Here is an 18575-nt window from a genome sequence, read left to right on the forward strand (position 1 = left end):
ATCATTGTTTTGGGTGAATTATGCATCTCTAGTGCTAGTCTTCCTGGATCATATCTATTTCTACCAGTGAAGGCTTTGTGAGATCAGCAGCTGCAGATAATTTTTTTGTCCCCCCTCTCCCTCTAGAACACATCTGACAATCTATAGATAATATGGTGGTTCTAATCCTATATATATATATATATATATATATATATATATATATAAAATCTCTGGCCAAGGAATCATTATTTCAGTATTCTAAGCCATGTTCCAAAAGTCAGCTGACAAATTTTTATTTCAGTGATTGCCAAATAACTATGCACAGATAGCAGGGATATAAAAGCCAGAAACATCTCCTGCCCTCTAAGAACACACATTCTAACAGGGGGAAACAGTATGCCAAAAAAAACCCATACATACAAAAATATGCAATCGAATGAGAGGCAATCTCAGAAGGAAAGCAGTTAGCAGTAGGAGGACGCAAGAAAGGGCTCTGGCAAAAAGCAGGCTTTGAGCTGAGTCTTGAAGGAAGCCAGGAGATAAAGGTCAAAAAGTAATATTCCAGGTCTAAGGGACAGTCAGTAGAATGCCACGTAAGTAGGGAGATAGAATGTAATAAGGGACAAGGTCAAGATCAATTGAATAGTACTATAAGGAGAGAGAAAAGTGTAAAGATTGGAAAGGTACAAAAGGGCCAGGTTTTAAAGGGCTTTAAATGACAGAAGAGATTATATGCGAGTTAATAGAAAATCTCTATTAATTGTAAGGGAGAGAGAAGACTAGAAGACAAGGAAATAAATGGTCAGACTTACACTTTAGGAAAACGATGACAGCTTAGTGAAAGATCGAAGTGAAAAAGAAAACCAATCAAAAGGCTGTTACTGCAATTGTCCAGGCATGAGATGATGAAGCCCTACACTAAGGTGGCAATTGTGAGTGGAGAGAAGGGAAATACATAAAATATACTCTGAAGGTAGAAAACAGATGTCTATTGACCTAAGTGATCAAGTCACTAAAAGCACATCTGCACAAAACCATTGAGAATCCCATTCTCCAGATCACAAAACTAGTGGTTTCTTTAAATTAAGATTAATGAGAAACATTATTTTTACTGTATTTCTATTTTTATTATCATGTTCCATGGATTCAGTTCCAGAGCAGTAAAATAAAAGTATATACTTAGGTACATAGAGTAGAAGATTCAATTTCACCTCAAAGTGACTCAAATTTGTCTCGACATTCCCCACCCTCACTGGTAGCTGGATAAATGCCTGAACTTTCAAATGAACATTATGACAGCAGAAACAACTAAAAATGTCTACCATTACTTATATCTGAAGAATGGAGAAAATAATTAAGAGAAAGGGACATAATAAGCAGGAAAAGAGAGAGAAGGGAATCAATGAAGCATTTTTAAATTTATATGGTAGGAAGTTCAGAGGAAAACCAAAAAGCAAGGAAGCTCTGGAAATAACATGCTAAATTACTTTTTTTTTTTTTTTTAAAGTAAAGCTTAACAGAAACTTGAAGTTCCATGTACAATCTTTCTCTTCAGTTCTTTATATGTGGAAGTGTTTAATTGTTGGTATTTATCAAGAGCAGAATAAAAACTTATTTAAAAAAAAACTAAGCAAATTTTAAAAAGCAATAAAGAAGGGCAATGGAACACAGGTCGAAGGAAATGATTCATGATTCAAAGTCTAAAAAAATTCAATTACAACAAAGTGTCTAAATTTTCCATTTTTATTCAAAGTTGATACAGAAGTGCTAATGTGTCCATAAAATAATTACTATACGTCAGGTACAGGACAAAATACCACAGAAAGGAATGTACTCTGCAAGAAATGTGGCTTATTTAAGGTATCCAAATACTTTTGAAGGCTATTGTAGCTGGCAAAGTCACACACACAAAGTACACAAATAACATCTATTTTCATATTTTACACCAAGTCAATAATGGAAAACTGCCATTTTTTAGCAGATTCATTTTAATTTTTATAACACTTTTGAAAACACATCAAACTGGTATCACACAATATGTCTATAACTTTTATAAAATCATATTTAATATACATTTAGAATAGTGAAATTAGTCAAGACTAGTTAATTTTAAATTATTCTTTCACTAAACCCCTTTCAATATTGGAATTAACCCAATTTACAAAAGTCTTCTGGGCATTAAACAAAATTGTACAATGAGCTGAAACCAAACAAGTCCACTTTATTTTTCAAGAACTGGGAGAATCAATCAAAGGAAAATTGACTAACAATAAAAACATGAAATTAATTTTTCCACAACCTCATTTACAATAATTTTTGGTTTTTGGTGCACATGGCCAACAAATTAAAACAATACATATACATAAATACACGGCCCCAGTGTATTAAATGGTCTCTCATAGAAAAGCTGCACAAGATAGCGGAGTGGGCCAAGATAAAGAACAAGTCATTTATTACAGACATCTTTTAAAAATGCATTAATACTTACATATCAAAGTTACTAGATAAAAGCAGCAGTACTCTGCTGACATTTGGCTTAAAAGTAAAGGAATGAATGAAGAGATTTCACAGGATATTAGAAAAAGAATTTATTTCTTCTTGAAGAAGACTACTAACATTTTGCACAGCAACTATTTTTGATATCCACCTTATTAAAAAATAAAAGTATTGAGACACATAGCACATTTATATAGAATTGCCATATATGATAGTCAGCACTGATCTAAAACAGTAGGGATTCCAAAATGAGACAGGTTTCCTGTCCTTTTTCTAACTTTTGTTGACTAAAAAACCGATATGGTGTAAAAGAAAAAACACATACCACAAAAAATGTAGCATATGTCCATAATTAAAACTGTAAAGAGCACTCACAGTTTAAAAGAATCTTCAAAACATTTCTTTAAATTATCACACATTTTAACTTCAAAATAACAATAAAGGGTACAGCAGGCATGCTGTAGTAAATAAAAGTTTTTTTTTGTTGTTGCTTTATCATACACTGCCAAAAGTCAAACCCTTTCTTTACTTAAACTTCTGAGAAGTAATAATCACTATATACTATTTTTCTCTGTATCCTTAATACATCTGTTTCTAAGGGGTCTCTCCTTTATTGAATTACTTCCCAACTTTTTAAGATCACACCTTATAATTTTTCTACTCTGTGATGCTCTAACCTTCCCCAAAAGTCTTAAAGGAAACAGTTCAAAAATGTGGAAGTTATATGGGTCCCTAATATCAGTAGTGTTTAGGCAGTAGTATCAAGAATTCTTCACAATTCCTCCCCCATGGGAATTTTATATATATATATATATACATACACATACATACATATGTATGTATGTATGTATGTATGTGTATATATACAGATATATCAAATACAGTTAACCCCCCCTACAAGATTCTGAATGGATAATGGTTTGAAGGGAAAGCAATAACAGAATAATACTAATTCTTTTAACAATTAATACCAACACATCACAGGTCAAGACAATAGAATGAGAAAACACACCTGTATAAGTAAAATGGTCCAATGTAGCTACTCTGAGAAAATGAAAGACAAGGTGACAATTGTTTTAAGTTTCAAATGCACTATTCCATTATCTAGATGTAATTCATGTTAGTTTAGGTCCTCCCCATTAAGAGAGGGGGGGGAAAAAAAAGTAACCCAGAACTCTCAAATAGAAGTGCATGTAGGAATGAATATAAAACATTCAGACTACTAAAATGTGAATCATACTTTTTTTTTAAATCTAAGAACTATTTGTAGAATTCCTCATAATGGGCAATATTTTCCAAAGCAACTTTACAATCAAAACAGATTGTTTTACAATCAAAACAGACGTGGTAGTCTAAAGAAGACTTAATATACTACCAGTCCAGCAATAAGAAGTTCCAGTTTTAGTCCCCTGCCTAGGAGGCTGTAGGGAAAGGTCAGGGAAGTTACAGATCATCAGACCCTACTTCCTATATTGATGGTGAATATATTGGCAGTAGGTTTCGCTAATTGTATATTCTCAAAATTGGACTTCCCCTGTTCACTCTATGACATCCAAATAGACATATAATAACATACAGAAGTTATAATAATCTAGGATCCCTAATGAAATGAGTAGATAACCTATTATTTGGAATTTTCAATATCAGGCTCTCCATCTTTATGTGGAACAAAAAAGTAAATATTTTCGGTGGGGTTTAGAGTTGACATTGAGGCAAACTGGAAATATGTCATTTATGTTGTGCTTTGTGTGTGTGTATGTATATATACATATATTTTTATATACATATAAAAAGGATAAATCCTGGGCTTTCAATGCACTTGTAGCTCCCCGCCATAGAGAATTTAAAAAAAAAAAATAAAGTTCTTTTAACACAAAGATTTTAGCAAACACCGCATCATAAAATTATACTAAACATAAAAGCAAAATAATAATAATAATAAAGCCTTACAGGAATTTGAAAATAAGCACATAAATTTTTGTAAGGTTGCCAAAAATAAAAAAATAAAAAACTCCCCCCCAATACACACATGAACACTAAAATAAATATAATTCTAAGCTAAAACACAAATATATCACATTATGGATTCTTTTAGTCTAATAAAAAGTTGGCTATAGAGTGAGCTTAGTATATGTTGATTTGTTCTTTCTAGTTATTTTAAACTATACAATAAAAATTGCAAGAATTAGTATTTATACTACGATAGTTAAAAGACCCAGAAAAGTCAAGATTGCTTACCTGAAGGCACTATATCAAATACAGATAATCTTAATTTTAAAAGCCTCACCACAAGTAACCCAGGAAATGTTCTTGTATTCCCATATAATGAGGAAGTCAAATAAATTTTGATTTCCACATTATTAGAAAATTTTAATCTTCTTACCTTAAAATATATAGGGCTACTTGCCTAAGGCATTCCTACCAAATCCTTAACCCAGATCAATATTTACAATTGAATAACTTATTTCTGAAACATGCTATTTCATTATATCTAGATGATTAAAAATTATCCAGATTTCCTGCCTAAAAGTTAAAAAAAAAAAAAAGAATAGGGTACAGTAATGCCTCATTGACCTAAAACTAGTAGTTAAGTGGGATATGCCATAAGTGGGTATCAAAATTGCTATTAAGTGCCAAGTTTTATTTTAAAACATTTTATGGAAGTATTCCTGTCATATATTAGAAATATCCCTAACATTTTAACAATTATAATACAATATTCTTAACAACTGTGTCTGATCTATCTGACCATCAATAACTCTACTGGGTGGAAATGCCATGATGCCTAAGGGGGGCTACAGCTGTGTAGGAGATGTCCTATACTAAGCAGTCCCTAATGGTTATACAGCATTTACCTTGCATATTTCCTCCATTACTATACATTCGGTTACACATTTTCAAAAGGCTTATTGCTATCATTGTGCCTGCTTTTTTTTTTTTTTTTTTTAACAGCCCTCCAAAAATTCATACAATCAAAATTCTCAGTAAAGTTAAGGATAATGGTTTAAGTCAATAGGATCTAAGTAAGGGCTTCTTCTACAGAATAAAGTGCATGGGCATTTTTTATTCATTCATTCATTTAAAAACACATTGATTTATTAAGCACCTATTATTAACAAGGCACTGTGCTAAGTGCTAAAATGGCAGAGATAAATAAGTAGGCACAGTTCCTGTCCTCAAGGGGCTTTACAAGTGATATTTCAAACTAATTTTTTCTTATATTTGATAAGCCTTTTAGGGTCATGGTTGTGTCCCATTTGCTGCAATTGCTAAAAGTCTTAACAACTGGATGAGTGGGGTGGTGCTTAGTATATTTGACATGAACATGACAATCTGAAAATCTCAAAGTGCTTAAAAATACCAAACAAATTTCATTTATCCTCACAGAATCTTCATTAGGTACATCAGTAGTTTAAATCTTATTCCCATTATTTGGGGAGAATTCAAAAAAAACTTAAGATGAAATCATGGAGACATTTGGGCACTGTAAGTCTGAGCCTCCTACTATGCTCCTACACAAGAGCAATATGCCTTGATCAAAGCTGCCAAATATTCTAGCTTGCCACAAAGGTAGTTAGGTAGTGTATGACTTCATGAATTCTGAACTGAGAGCTGAGGAGAGTAGGCTTTAGAATGAAGGGGGAGAAATTGAAATTTAGCATTTCTTCCATCATAATTTTTAAATAACCTTTTTAGGAGGTTAGCAGCTTCAGAGGGTTCATAACACAAAAAAAGGTTAAGAATCTTAAAAAAGAAAAAGGATATGCAGTCAAAGATTACTATCTTCTGAATTTGGTTATGTCTCGGGCCTACTAATAACATTCCAACAAGTGAGAAATGAAAAATTTAGTCCATCAGTACTTTATCTCTCTTCTATCAGCCATCAGTTCCCATACCCTCCTTCACTAAAAAGGAATTTAAAAAAAAAAAAAACTACCTATAAATTATTTTTTAGCAGCACAGCATTACTCTTATTCTTTTTAGCTATTGCAATTATATAAAATTAACATGAACCCTGAACTGTAGCTTCCTCAAATGTTCTTTTGGGTTTTTTTTAAAGAGAACAAAACATCAGGGAATTAAATATTACTGGGTTAAGCTAGAGTTCACATTATTAGCTAAGAAGAATACTGAATAAAGCTGGGAAAAAGTTCTCATTTTCTAATGAAAAGCAGCAAGTGTTAAAAGTAAAATGTTTATTATTCTTGACTATTTTATATAACTAAACTAAGTGAGTCTTCTTTGGGATTGTTATTTGCAACACTAGAAAAAAGCAGAACTCTCATACAATGACAAGTTTGAAATTACTTTAAGCTAACAAAACAATGACCAATTGAAATGTGAAAAGGAAAAGAGGAAGAGTAGAAGATGGAAGGAAAATGATGTCAAGGAAAAAAAAAAAGAGGAGTCACCTTTCTGTAGACAATATTATGCCCAAAATTCATTCTGTATTAACCAGACATCACACCAAACGAATGTTAAAGTCTTTGGAAGCAAAAATTGAAATATTGTCTTAATAAATTATGACCAATAAAGATCAACCACCATCATCATTTCAATTATAAAGATTAACAGTCTATCCATCACAAAAATTTAAGCTGAAATCAGGCTTCCTTAATATGGTTAAACATCAACAACTGTCACATTCCTTTTTTTCCCCCCAATGTGTGTTTGGAAGTTATTTATATCATTTAAATTTACTATATACAAAATCCTGTTATTTGCTTAGTATATTTTTTCAAATGAATGTTCAAAAGAGTTTATGAGTTTTAGTTATCTCTGAGATATTAGAAAAAAAAATTTTTTTGTTCCTGTGAGTGCCAAAGTCCCATGAAAGAATATGTGGTCCTGTACCTTAAGCTTTATACCTTAGGAAAACTACTTTCAGTTTTCCCATCCTTCTGTACTTGATAAGCAAGGACAGAAGCAAGGTTTTGGAGGTGAACTAGTCTTAGTAGAGCTAGTAGGGAAGAGGAAAAAATATCAAAAGCTGCTAATATACTCCAAAATGGAAAGGATCATGCTCATCTGCAAGCAACCATGAACACAGCTGGACCAAAGACATTGGTAGAAAAATTGAACTACAAATAGCTGCTGATTCTTGGGAAATAAATATAAGTAGTACAGTACGATAGAAAAAGAAACCTCACTAGAATGATTCTAGGTTTTTAAAGACAAGCCATTAAATTTCTTCCAGCTACCAACTATCTCAATTGAAGAACAAGAAAGCAAGTAGAAATGTAAGCTAGAGTCATGGCTAACATCTATTCTAGTTCTATAAAGTTAACCTTTTAAGAGTAAGCTATGAAAAATGTGGGAATATCCTTAGAAACTGCAACCATGGCCCAATCTTTACTGACTAGGTTGCAACAACCCCTTTCACTGGGAAACTACACACTCTGCAACAGAGAGAATGTATCATGGCAGCCAAATGCAAATTTATTTGGTTATAAAATGGAATGGCCAAATGACACAAAAAAACCATTGGTATTGCCAACAAGAATCCTTCAGAACCCAAATTTCTCCTATCTAGCATAGAGGACTGATGAGTTGACTGGCAGGAGGAAAGGGCTGAGGTAGTCACTCCAGGGTTGAGATTACAAATCCTGCCCATTTGGGAATAAGGGCACCTATGGACACAAACGCTTAAAAACATCAAAATAACTTGGATCATGTGTAGACAGCTAATAGAATTCTTTTCAATTCTGTACAACAAATTCATTCATGTCCCTCGTTTTGATTCTTAGTAGCTTTGATCACTGTTACCATAAACCAAATATGAATCTTAACCTAAAATAACAAATAATAATGTGCACACTAATGTCTATAAAGAGTACCTATTTAACATTATTGTTAAAAGTACTTTATTAAAAATAGTCCACACCTCTTTCCAAGTAATCCTGTGGAATATTTTAAGAAATTTTTGTCTGCAAAAGTCATAAATAACTATGAAACTGAAAGTTATTATTTGACTGATAACAGTCATGGTAATAAGGTTTTAGATTTAAATTAATAGTTTTAGTTGACCACTAATTTGAATTCCTGATTCATAAACATTAGCCCAGGTTTAAAATAGATATATATGTATGTATACACACACAGATGCTATTATTTGTATAATAATCAATTAAGACAACTATAAGGGAATGAGAGAACCAATGGTTCTAAATTAATCAAAAAAATTTCTAAATCTTGTTTTAAAATTTGCTTTTAAATCAATGGGGTAAAAAATGCAGATGACACCAATAGCATGCAAATTGGCATACAAATGAATTCACATTGTAATACAATAAACTCCCAAAAAAAGTTAAATTAGAAGAAATTTTTACCTTACAACATTTCTTTAAAAGTTATCAGAAAACTCCTAACTTTTTAATCATACCTCTGAAGAGACACAGAATTTAGTCTTCAGAAAAGTGTATCTTAATGGGCAAAACACAAGTTGGGAGACCTGACCAACTTGGTATCTTAGATAAATAAGGTTGATCCTTTCTTATTTATCCCAGCAATATAAATATGTAGAATGAATTCAATAATGTTCACAAGGCACTCCATAAAGACATGCTATTAATACAAGAAATTATTATAAACCACAGACATCTTCTACAAAGTTCTTATGGGGATGGGAAGACATTTTGCTACCAGATAACTTTTAAAAATTAATCGTGGTTGGATCAATTAGCAGTAATCCAACACAGTTAAGATTAACTTAGAGACAAAAATCTCTATGGTTCATAATCTGAATGAAAGCCAGAAGAAAGAATCTCGATATTTAATTTAAATCGTTTTGGTAAAATCCAAAGGGAATAGAAGTGTTCCACTTCTTTTTTATTTTTGCAAAGATGTAGTGATTGAAAACCAATATAGTTATACAGTATTCAGTAAAGAGAAAGAATAACTATGGATTTGCTCTTGTGTTTTTATGCCATCCTCCACCAGGGTAGCCATCTTGTGACTTCCCTACTAATGGAGTAAGACATGGAACTATGATCTCAGTTACTGAAGTTAGACAGGAGCCAGACCATGTCAACCAGCTTCTCCAAGGGGAGCATCTCCACTACCAGAAGAGGGGTCTCTTCCAGCTTGCCATCACAGTATAGCTTTCCATCCTCTTCAGAGATGAAGGCCCAACCAACTTGTCAGCAGGACTTATGTTCAGAATTGTCTCAGTAATAGTGCTCATTTGTAAACTATACCATTCACATTCTTTCACCCATTTTCCCTTAAGAAAAAGCATAGTGACAATCTGCAAGAGCCCAGTATTTCGTATGGAAGAAAAGAGGAAAAGAAAGAAAAGAAAGTAGAACATGAACTTATTCTCAAAATGCTGTTATAATGGCTGATTCAAGAGAACACCTATAAGAAAATAGTTTTTCTTTCTTTTCACAAAGACTCTTGGCTTACAAATTCTGGCAGTAAAACTGACTAACTTATTATGATGGACTTACCACAGAATTCCAATAAACAGCTTTATAGCAAAATTTGATTGTGCAATAACAATCTTTTTTTTTCTTTTTTTTTTTAGAAAAATTGAATGGGGGTAGGGGAAACAGGGTTAAGAAGATGCAAGAGAATTACATTTTAATGCATCTTGTACTCTGAGGTGTGAAAAATCCTACCCAGACTTGGCAGCGTATACTATACATCTGTTCAAAGTATTGCAAAATAAATATATTTTGTTTTAAAGGTCCCCTTGGTAGCTGGTCTAAGTTCTCTCATAGTATAACATTAAGATAAAACAATTTTCTTTACTTTGGTATTGAAGGAAAAATTTAATTTCATTTGTACAACTGAGAAGACTAAAAAAAGTTTTGCTTCATTTAAACTGAAGAGTATTTGTTTTTGTTCAACTCTGGGTAGATTAAAAAGTCTTGCAAATAGATGATTTTTTTTTCTAAGTAAAATTTGGCTAAAACCTCAGCACAAACAATGCTTGAGAGATGCAACAGTTACAAATAAATCTTTTTTTCCCAAAGAAAGTATCCTCACAAGCTAGTGTCTCACCATCCCCTTAAAAGTTCACAGAGAGAAATAAACAAACATGAAGATTCCAAGTGAACAGACAGCGAAGAGTCCAATGTTTAGTATTAACTTAACTTTGGGAGTCTCTTCCAACATTTGCAAACAAAGAGCCTCCTCCTCCACCACATCTCTGAGGCTTCTTTTGTTTAGGCTCTTACTTTTAAAACCACAGAACCAGTCTATGAATTTCCAGTACTGATGTCTACTCTCAATCTCTTTCTCTTGTTGTCTCTCACCCATGAGAGCTGCCTGCCCATTGGAATAACAGTCTACTGGTGTCTCAGCCTCGGAATGACTTAATGAAGATACTGGATTGCTCTCTTCCCTGCATGGCATCAAGAGGTTGATATCTTCTGGCTGGATGGTCTTAAGGTTCTCTTCAGACTTTCCGTTCGGAACAATGTGGTTGGTACCCTCAAGATTCTCACTGCATTTCAGAATGCTCTTCTCCTGCATTTTGTATGGATCCTCTCGTGGGATGCTCTCTTTCCTGTCCGGGACTTTTACAGACCAGAAAGTGGTGGTATGGATCTGCTCCTTGGTAGGAGGTGGTGTGAGAAGGCTGACAATCACAGTAATAAGCCCTGTCACCCAAAACAAAGCTGTAGCCACATACATGTAATGAATATTTTTTATGAAGGCTGGCCTCTCGTCAGGTTGGTCACACTCTGGGGCACGGTAGGTAAATGCCAGGATCAAGCGAAGAGCTCCTAAAACAAAGCCAGCCATTCCACCATAAAATGCCCCTTGTTCATTGCAACGCTTCCAGAAAATGGCCAAAAGGAAAAGAGCAGCCACTGGGGGTGTCAGATAATCAGCCACTTCCTGAATATAAAGGTACATCTGTCCTCCTTGCATCTCCACAATGATTGGTACCCAAGCGATGCTGATCACTACCATGAAGGCCACAAAAACTCTCCCCACAATCATTAGCTCTCTTGAGCTTGCTGTTTTGCGAATGAGCTTGTACACATCAAGGGTGAATATAGTACTGGCACTGTTAAATATTGAGTCAAGATCACTCATCAGTGCTGCAATCATTACAGCCATCATCAGCCCCCGTAGGCCCACAGGTACCAATTTCATCACTAGACGTGGATAAGCAATATTGGAACATCCAGCTCGGCTGCCACAGACTTGCATACAATGCTCTGGGTTAATACAAGCAATATCATCTGCAAATAGTATTCTTGAAATCATCCCTGGGACCACTATAATAAACATGGGCAGAAGCTTTAAAAAGCCAGCCATCAGAGTAGAGCCTTTGGCATGTGCGATATTTTTGGCAGCTAAGACCCTCTGCACAATAACTTGGTCAGCACACCAATACCACACTGATGCTGGGGTCTGCCCAAGAATGAATCCAGGCCAAGGAACATCTTCATCTGTTGGCTCACGCAACATTTTCAAAGAATCTGGTTTTGGGTGGACATTACAAGAATTCGTGTTGGAAAGGTTGTAAGTCAACAAGATCGAGGTCACATTAGGTTTCGCCAACATGTACCTTTTCTTAACTTCCTCAAACCCACCAACCTCCATCATGCTGATAACCATAAGTGTAAGTGCCCCAACGATCATGAGCAAAGCTTGAAGTGTATCTGTATAGATGACAGCAACAAGGCCTCCAGTGACAGTCAGCAAAGCAGTCATTCCAATCAGCAGGATCACAGATAAGTAAAGGTTCCAACCCAAAGACTCCTGGATAAAGAGGGCACCTGAATACAGATCAACTGAAAGCTTGGTGAAAATATAAAGAAGTAAAGACAAGGCTGCAAAATAGACCTGAATCCTATGGCCACCAAAACGCTTCGATAAATATTCAGGCATGGTGTACACCCCTGACCGGATGTAGACTGGAATGAAAACCCATCCCAGAAGTTGCAAAAGCATTAAGGCGTTGAATTCCCATGCACCTACAGCAAATCCACTTGCAGCTCCGGATCCTGCCAGCCCAATGAAGTGTTCACTCCCAATATTGCTCACAAATAAAGAGGCACCAATAGCTACCCAGGTCATAGAGCGCCCTGCCAGGAAGTATCCACTCACGGTGCTTCTATTGGATTTCCACATGGCAAAAAAACCAATGCACATGACCAGCACAAAGTACAGGGCCACAATGGCAATGTCTGCTGTCTCCAGCACAGCCCTCATTTTGGTAACTTTGTTAAGTCAACAGCTTCCAATGAGAGAGGTGTTCAACTTTACTTTTTGCTCCCCCCAGCCAAGTCTTTATGCCATACGTGGACTGGACTAAATATAGTAATATAGCAGGTCAAAGTCTTTGTCGTTTGATTTGCTGTCTTGATGGTGTTGGTTGTGACAAACTTTGAAGGAGACAGTTTTTAAAATTTTTTTCCGCTTCTTAATTGGAATTTTGAGAACTTAGCCCGAACTTTTAATCCACATTCCACAAGACCATCAGCATTTACTCAGTTGTTGGAGGAGAAATTCTGAGTTGCAGCTAAGTCTAGTGAGGCCTACTGTACCAACCCTGCAAGGCAGCAAAGACAAAAGACAAAGATTGAATTAGAGAAGGATTTCACCAAACCACGAGGAAATTTTTTTTTTAAGTCTGGCAAACAAATGGAGCAAGAAGACGGATTTAAAAAAAAAAAAAAAAAAAAAAAAAACTTTTCAAAATATAATTGGAGAATCACATAAAAATTCTGGTCAACAAAACTCTTTAGTCAAGAATAAACTTCCATCTCATATCTGATGCAGAATACTTTTCATTTTGAAAAAAACTTTGAAAAAATTTGGGATAGGTACCTGAGTAAGGAATAAAAATTCAGCTAACAGTTAACACCAACCTACCAAGAGTTAAGAATCATATACCATGAAACATTCTTATACAAGATTTTGTGAAGGGATAAAGGTACATAGCAAATCTCTAACTTTTCATAGAAATTAATCGAAAGCAAAACAAACAAAAAATCATTAACAATTTAAGGTGGAGATAATAAACTGTCAAGATGCCAAGACACAATCACTGATGGCAACTAAGCTCCAAGAAGTTATTTTTTGCAGGGCCCCTAAAATTTCATTTTATCTTACACAAATGATATATTTCCATGCCTAGATGTTACCCAACTTTACTACAAAAACTAGCTAGAGTAGTAAGCAAAACATAGCCCTACCCTCCCTCCCAAAAAAGTAATATATTATGTGGAAAAGACAAAACATTTTGGGTTTTTTTTAAATTAATGTTGACTTTTCTAAAAAGACAGCTTGACTTTGTTTTTACTCTATACACTGAGGGAGGAAATCACTGCACTTTTGATTTCACTTGGTAAAGGGAATTCACTAAGAAAAGCTATAACCAAATGTGGATAATAACTGCTCTATTTCTGTTTTTAGAACTGCCTGACAACCTGAGAGGTTCACTTACCCAAGGTCACCCAGCTAAAGGATGTCAATAGGCGGGACTTGAATCCAGCCCTTCTCGACTCCTAGGACAGTTCTTTCCCTACCTATGTCAGAATACTACATAAAATTATTGTGATTATCTAATAATGTTATCTTTGCACTAATTTAAGCCACATTTAAATGGCTTAAAAATCATGTGTGATTCTGTTCTAGATATAAAAAGCATTAAGTTTTAAAATATCCAGTTTAAAATTATTTTTATTTTCTCTCCCCCTACATAAATTTTTCACTATATGAGAGAGCCAGGGAAAGGAGGAAAGTAGGAAAGGAAAAAGGGAAGAGAGACAGGAAGGGAGGGAAAAGAAATTTATTGTGGAACCAAAAATTCAATAGGTTCTAATAAATTTCACAAGTTAAACAAGACTACCTTTCCTTAATTCCCACGTCTCCCTTTTCTAGGCAGTTACGCATGTGTAAACACAACCGTACATTCACTTAAAACAAGCATTTATTCAATAATAGTTAAGGAATTGGACCATAACCTTTTGGTCAAAATATTACTTTTTAGGTGGGATGATAGGGACTGCTAATTAATAATTCTTTCATAACTGCAAGAAAGTATAAACACTGCTCATCAAACACTGATATTATTGCCCTAATACCCATAGCCCCAGAATCCTACAAGAAACACATCTTTCATAAATGGGGAAAAGAGGAAAAGGAATCACACAATTATTTGTTAAGTAACTATTATTTGCCAGCTACTGTGTGCTGAGGATATGAGGGAGGGAGAGAGAGAGGGAGGGAAAAAGGAAAAAAATCTGTCTCAAAATCGGCTTACATTCTAATGGGAATAACAATCAAAAAAGAAGCAAACTAATGAATATGACCATAGTACCAAACTACAGGAAACCCTGGAAAGAAAAACTGGTTTTAGGAGAAAAAACACAAGCAGAATCATTTTTTACAAAAAAAAGTTACAGATTATAAAAAAGTAGAGAAAAATATGTAGAATTTAAAATATACTTAGACAACACCAACAGAAGCACCAGAAACAAAACTAGTTTTAATCAAGATATGACAAATAATCAGTCCTTTAAAGGAAATAAAATGAGCCAAAATTATTACAAAACAAAATAAAGCAATAAGAAAACCTTAGTAAACACAACAATAGGTTAGGAATACCAGTGGAAAATATAAGACAGCAAGCAGAACTATGAGACTGAAAAGTGGGAATGTAGGAAATATAAGAGGAAACAGAAAAATATGCCCATAAAATTACATAGCTAATAAAAGATTCAGAATTTCTATACACAAATCAATCTCCAGGACATGTCAATGTAAGCATTTTGAGACCTAGAGTTAGAAGGGACCTCAGAAGTCCTTGAATTCAACTCTTCTCATTTTCAGATGAAAAAAATTATTGTTTTCAGTTGTCAGATTCTTCTGTGACCCCAGTTAGGTTTTTTTTTTGTTGTTTTTTGTTTTTTTTAGCAAAGATCCCTTAATAGTTTGCAATTTCCTTCTCTGGCTCATTTTACAGATGTGGAGACTGAGGCAAATAAAGTGAATACTTGCCCTGAGTTACACAGCCAGTAAATATCTGGTCAGATTTGAACTCAGGAGCATGAACCTTCCCTGACTGCAAGCCCTGCTCTCCATCATCTACTGCACCACCTATCTGCTCCATATAGATGAGGAAACTGGGGACCACTTAGATTACAACACTTGCCAATGAGGACAGAAGGTAAGCTAGGAGAGTAAACATCAGGGAAGATGCTATGTTAATTATTGGGCTTTATGAAAAGCAAGAACTCATTTCAACACAACAAATGCTCAAATGTATATTATGTGTAATGTGTTAGGTAGGCCCTGAACATAGATTATTGTAATATCATCAATTTATAAGATGCCTCCAACAATGCAGTTCACAACCCATCCATACCTGCCCATGCCACATGACTCATCCATGTCCTTTCATAAATTCGCCAGGAAGCAGTCAACAAATGTGATGGGAGCCTGTCTCACTTTCTCTTGACATCACAAAGGTAACCAATGGAGTACTCTGGTAGGTCACTTGTCATTCCTTGCACTTGACATATGCTAGCCTATTTTTTCTTCCTAGCATAATTTCCCTGATCACAAATTTCATCAAGACAAAAATGAAATGATTCCTGATTTCATAGTAATTATAACAGCCTAGATTTAGGGGTGGAAGGCATATCAAAGTTCATTTATTATCACCATCTCATTTATTTTATAGAAGAGGAATATGAGAGCTAAGGTCACAAAGAACTTGGCTGAGATTTGATCCCAGATCGTCTGATTCCACAGCAAGTGTTCTTTCTACTCTAACATTGTATTCTTATATTCCACTGGGAGAATGCACAAGAACAAGATAATTTGGAATGAAAGCCTTTTGCTGTTTCCTTACCTTCATCTCTTCTCCCTCAACCTAGAAGGAAGAGCCAGATGGAACTCACACTGTTTGGACAAGGTAGGAATCACCAGTTACAAACTTTCTGATATGTCAGAAAATCAAGTGGTTTTACTTATATGCCCTGCTGTAACACTTTCTAATCCCCTTAGGCACTGCCAATCTGACCTGCTGATACACACCTGAGGTTACCTCAGGGCCTTCCATCTGCCTTGCAGCTGAATTCATATTGTCTCACCAATTATAGTATTATCTCCAGGGCTATCAAACTATTTCTATTTGTACTCCCAGCCCAAGGCAAACAAGGGGCACTTAATCTATTTCATTCATTCATGTTTCTGAAAATCATAAAGGAAAAGTTCCCAGAAATGTTATCTTTCTCACTCCACCCAAAAGCTTTCTCATAAACTTTTTCCCCCACAGCTTAGAGATTATCTGTTCTAATAACTTTATTTTTTAGATCCGGAAAAAAGATTAACAAAGAAACAGAGGATTTGAATTCAAGTCTTTTAACTCCAAATCCCAGACTCTTTGCTGCACCAATCACTTACTACTTTATATTTGATAACACTCCATAATACTTCTTCCCATCACTCTCTCAGGTGGGGTTCTTCCCTCTCTTCATCTTTTAGTAACAAGCCCTCAGTTCCATGATTAGCAGTCATCTTCCACATAGTGATCTCAATATAAATACTCTTCTAATCTTTAGTTTTTCTATATAAATACTCTCTAATCTTCAGTTTTTCTATTATCTATTTCTTTTCTGCTATCAAAAGATCATAGTTCTATCTATCCCCACTCATTCCCAAAAAATTCCCTACTATTATAAAAGATGTGACAATTCTTCCAACTATTCAACAGAAGCTCAGTGTCATCCTCAACTTTTCATCACTTACACAATCCCATCAGTTACAGAATCTTACCTTTCTATCTTTACATCATATTTCACATATGTCCCCATTCACCGACTCACTAATGTTATAGTTAAGATCCTCATAAGTCCCCATCTGACAAGCAATGGTCCTTACTATCTGGTACCCATGATTTGTGTCTCTCCTTACTTCAATCCATCTCTCACATAATTGTGTAAAATAATTTTCCTTAAGTTATCTATTCAAGTCACACTCCTACTCCCTAATATCTCTATGACAAAATATAAAATCCTCTATATCTTTTAAAAGTTCTTTACACTCTGGTTCTAACATCTTGTATTACTTCTCTTCTTGAACTCTATGGTCTAGCCAGCTTGGCCTCTCTTGTTCCTTGTTTTATCTCCCTTTTCTATTACCTTTGCATTAACTATCATCCATGACTAAAATACATTCCTCCATTCATTCAATAGTACTTCACTCCTCCTGACTCTTAATGCCTGGCTCTATGTATTACATGCTCACCTAGTCCATCACTTCTAAAGCTTTATCCTGATCCCTTCATCTTTGAATTTCCTCCCTAATTACATTTATATTTATTTCCTATATACTTCATACAAGCACATGTTTTATATGTTCTTAAAGGTGGTAATTATTTTTAAATTGTAGCTCTAACATCTAACATATAGTACATGTTTAATGAATGTTTGTTGATTTGATTGAATATCAACAAGTGCACTTTATCAAGTATAATTGGAACTTTCTAGCTTTTAATCCTTTATTTTATAGCAATTATCATTGTAAAGATGAGGGATGAGGGTACCAAATAAGAGGTTAGGCAGGAATGAGTGAAGTTCTGCTTTCCAAAGCAAGGGTTCTGGCAAAGGAATTTTGCCAAACCCAAAGGCTATGGTAAAAAAGCTTTATTGTTAAAGAAACACCAAGAGGGATTTTCTTGGCAAGCATATTCTCAAGAGAGAAGTGATATGCAAAGAGTCATTTTCTGAAGACCCATTTCATGCATGAGTCTAAGGGAAGTCTTGAGTGGATATGAAATCTTGCCGGGAGGGGGAGGGGGGTCGTGAATTCCTCCAAGAAAGCTTATCTTGCTCCAGAGGATGCAAGACCATTTGGGTTTGTAGTTTAAAGGAGACATTCCTTGGTGACTTTACATAATTTAACAGAACTGAGTCAGATCAAGCACAGTTTTACTCTCATCATCTATAGTAAAATGGTGGTGATACATCCATTTTTCTTTAAGAAACATAGATGGAAATAAACAAGTTCTTCTGCCAAAATTTGTTTCCAATTTATGCTTTTATATTTATATTTAAGACTGGATTGACTTGACTGGACTGACTTTTAGGTTAACTCATTAAAAAGTCAAAGGATAATTCAGAGCT

General features: G+C 34.7%; 2 protein-coding genes across 4 annotated transcripts in view; both read right to left on the reverse strand.

The window, feature by feature from the left end:
- MRPS6 (mitochondrial ribosomal protein S6) overlaps positions 1-18575 on the reverse strand; it is a 73395-nt gene that overhangs the window by 39744 nt on the left and 15076 nt on the right. Inside the window, exon 1 of one of the 2 annotated variants that reach the window (XM_031959321.1) lies at positions 15812-15861. The exons of the other annotated variant lie outside the window; for it this stretch is intronic. Within the exon in view, the coding sequence (XP_031815181.1) occupies positions 15812-15826 (15 nt within the window). The 5' untranslated portion in view covers positions 15827-15861. Of the gene's footprint in view, positions 1-15811; positions 15862-18575 lie in introns of those variants that run through there. 2 annotated transcript variants of the gene reach the window in all.
- The window catches only part of SLC5A3 (solute carrier family 5 member 3), a 28273-nt gene continuing 15094 nt past the window's right edge, over positions 5397-18575 (reverse strand). The window contains exon 3 of one of the 2 annotated variants that reach the window (XM_031959320.1): positions 5397-12991. In XM_031959320.1, the coding sequence (XP_031815180.1) occupies positions 10498-12651 (2154 nt within the window). In that variant the 5' untranslated portion in view covers positions 12652-12991 and the 3' untranslated portion in view covers positions 5397-10497. The remainder of the gene's footprint in view (positions 12992-18575) is intronic. The other variant, XM_023498889.2, reaches the window with a different exon arrangement.

This window comes from Sarcophilus harrisii, chromosome 3 (assembly GCF_902635505.1).
Source record: "Sarcophilus harrisii chromosome 3, mSarHar1.11, whole genome shotgun sequence".
Classification (NCBI taxonomy): Eukaryota; Metazoa; Chordata; class Mammalia; order Dasyuromorphia; family Dasyuridae; genus Sarcophilus; species Sarcophilus harrisii.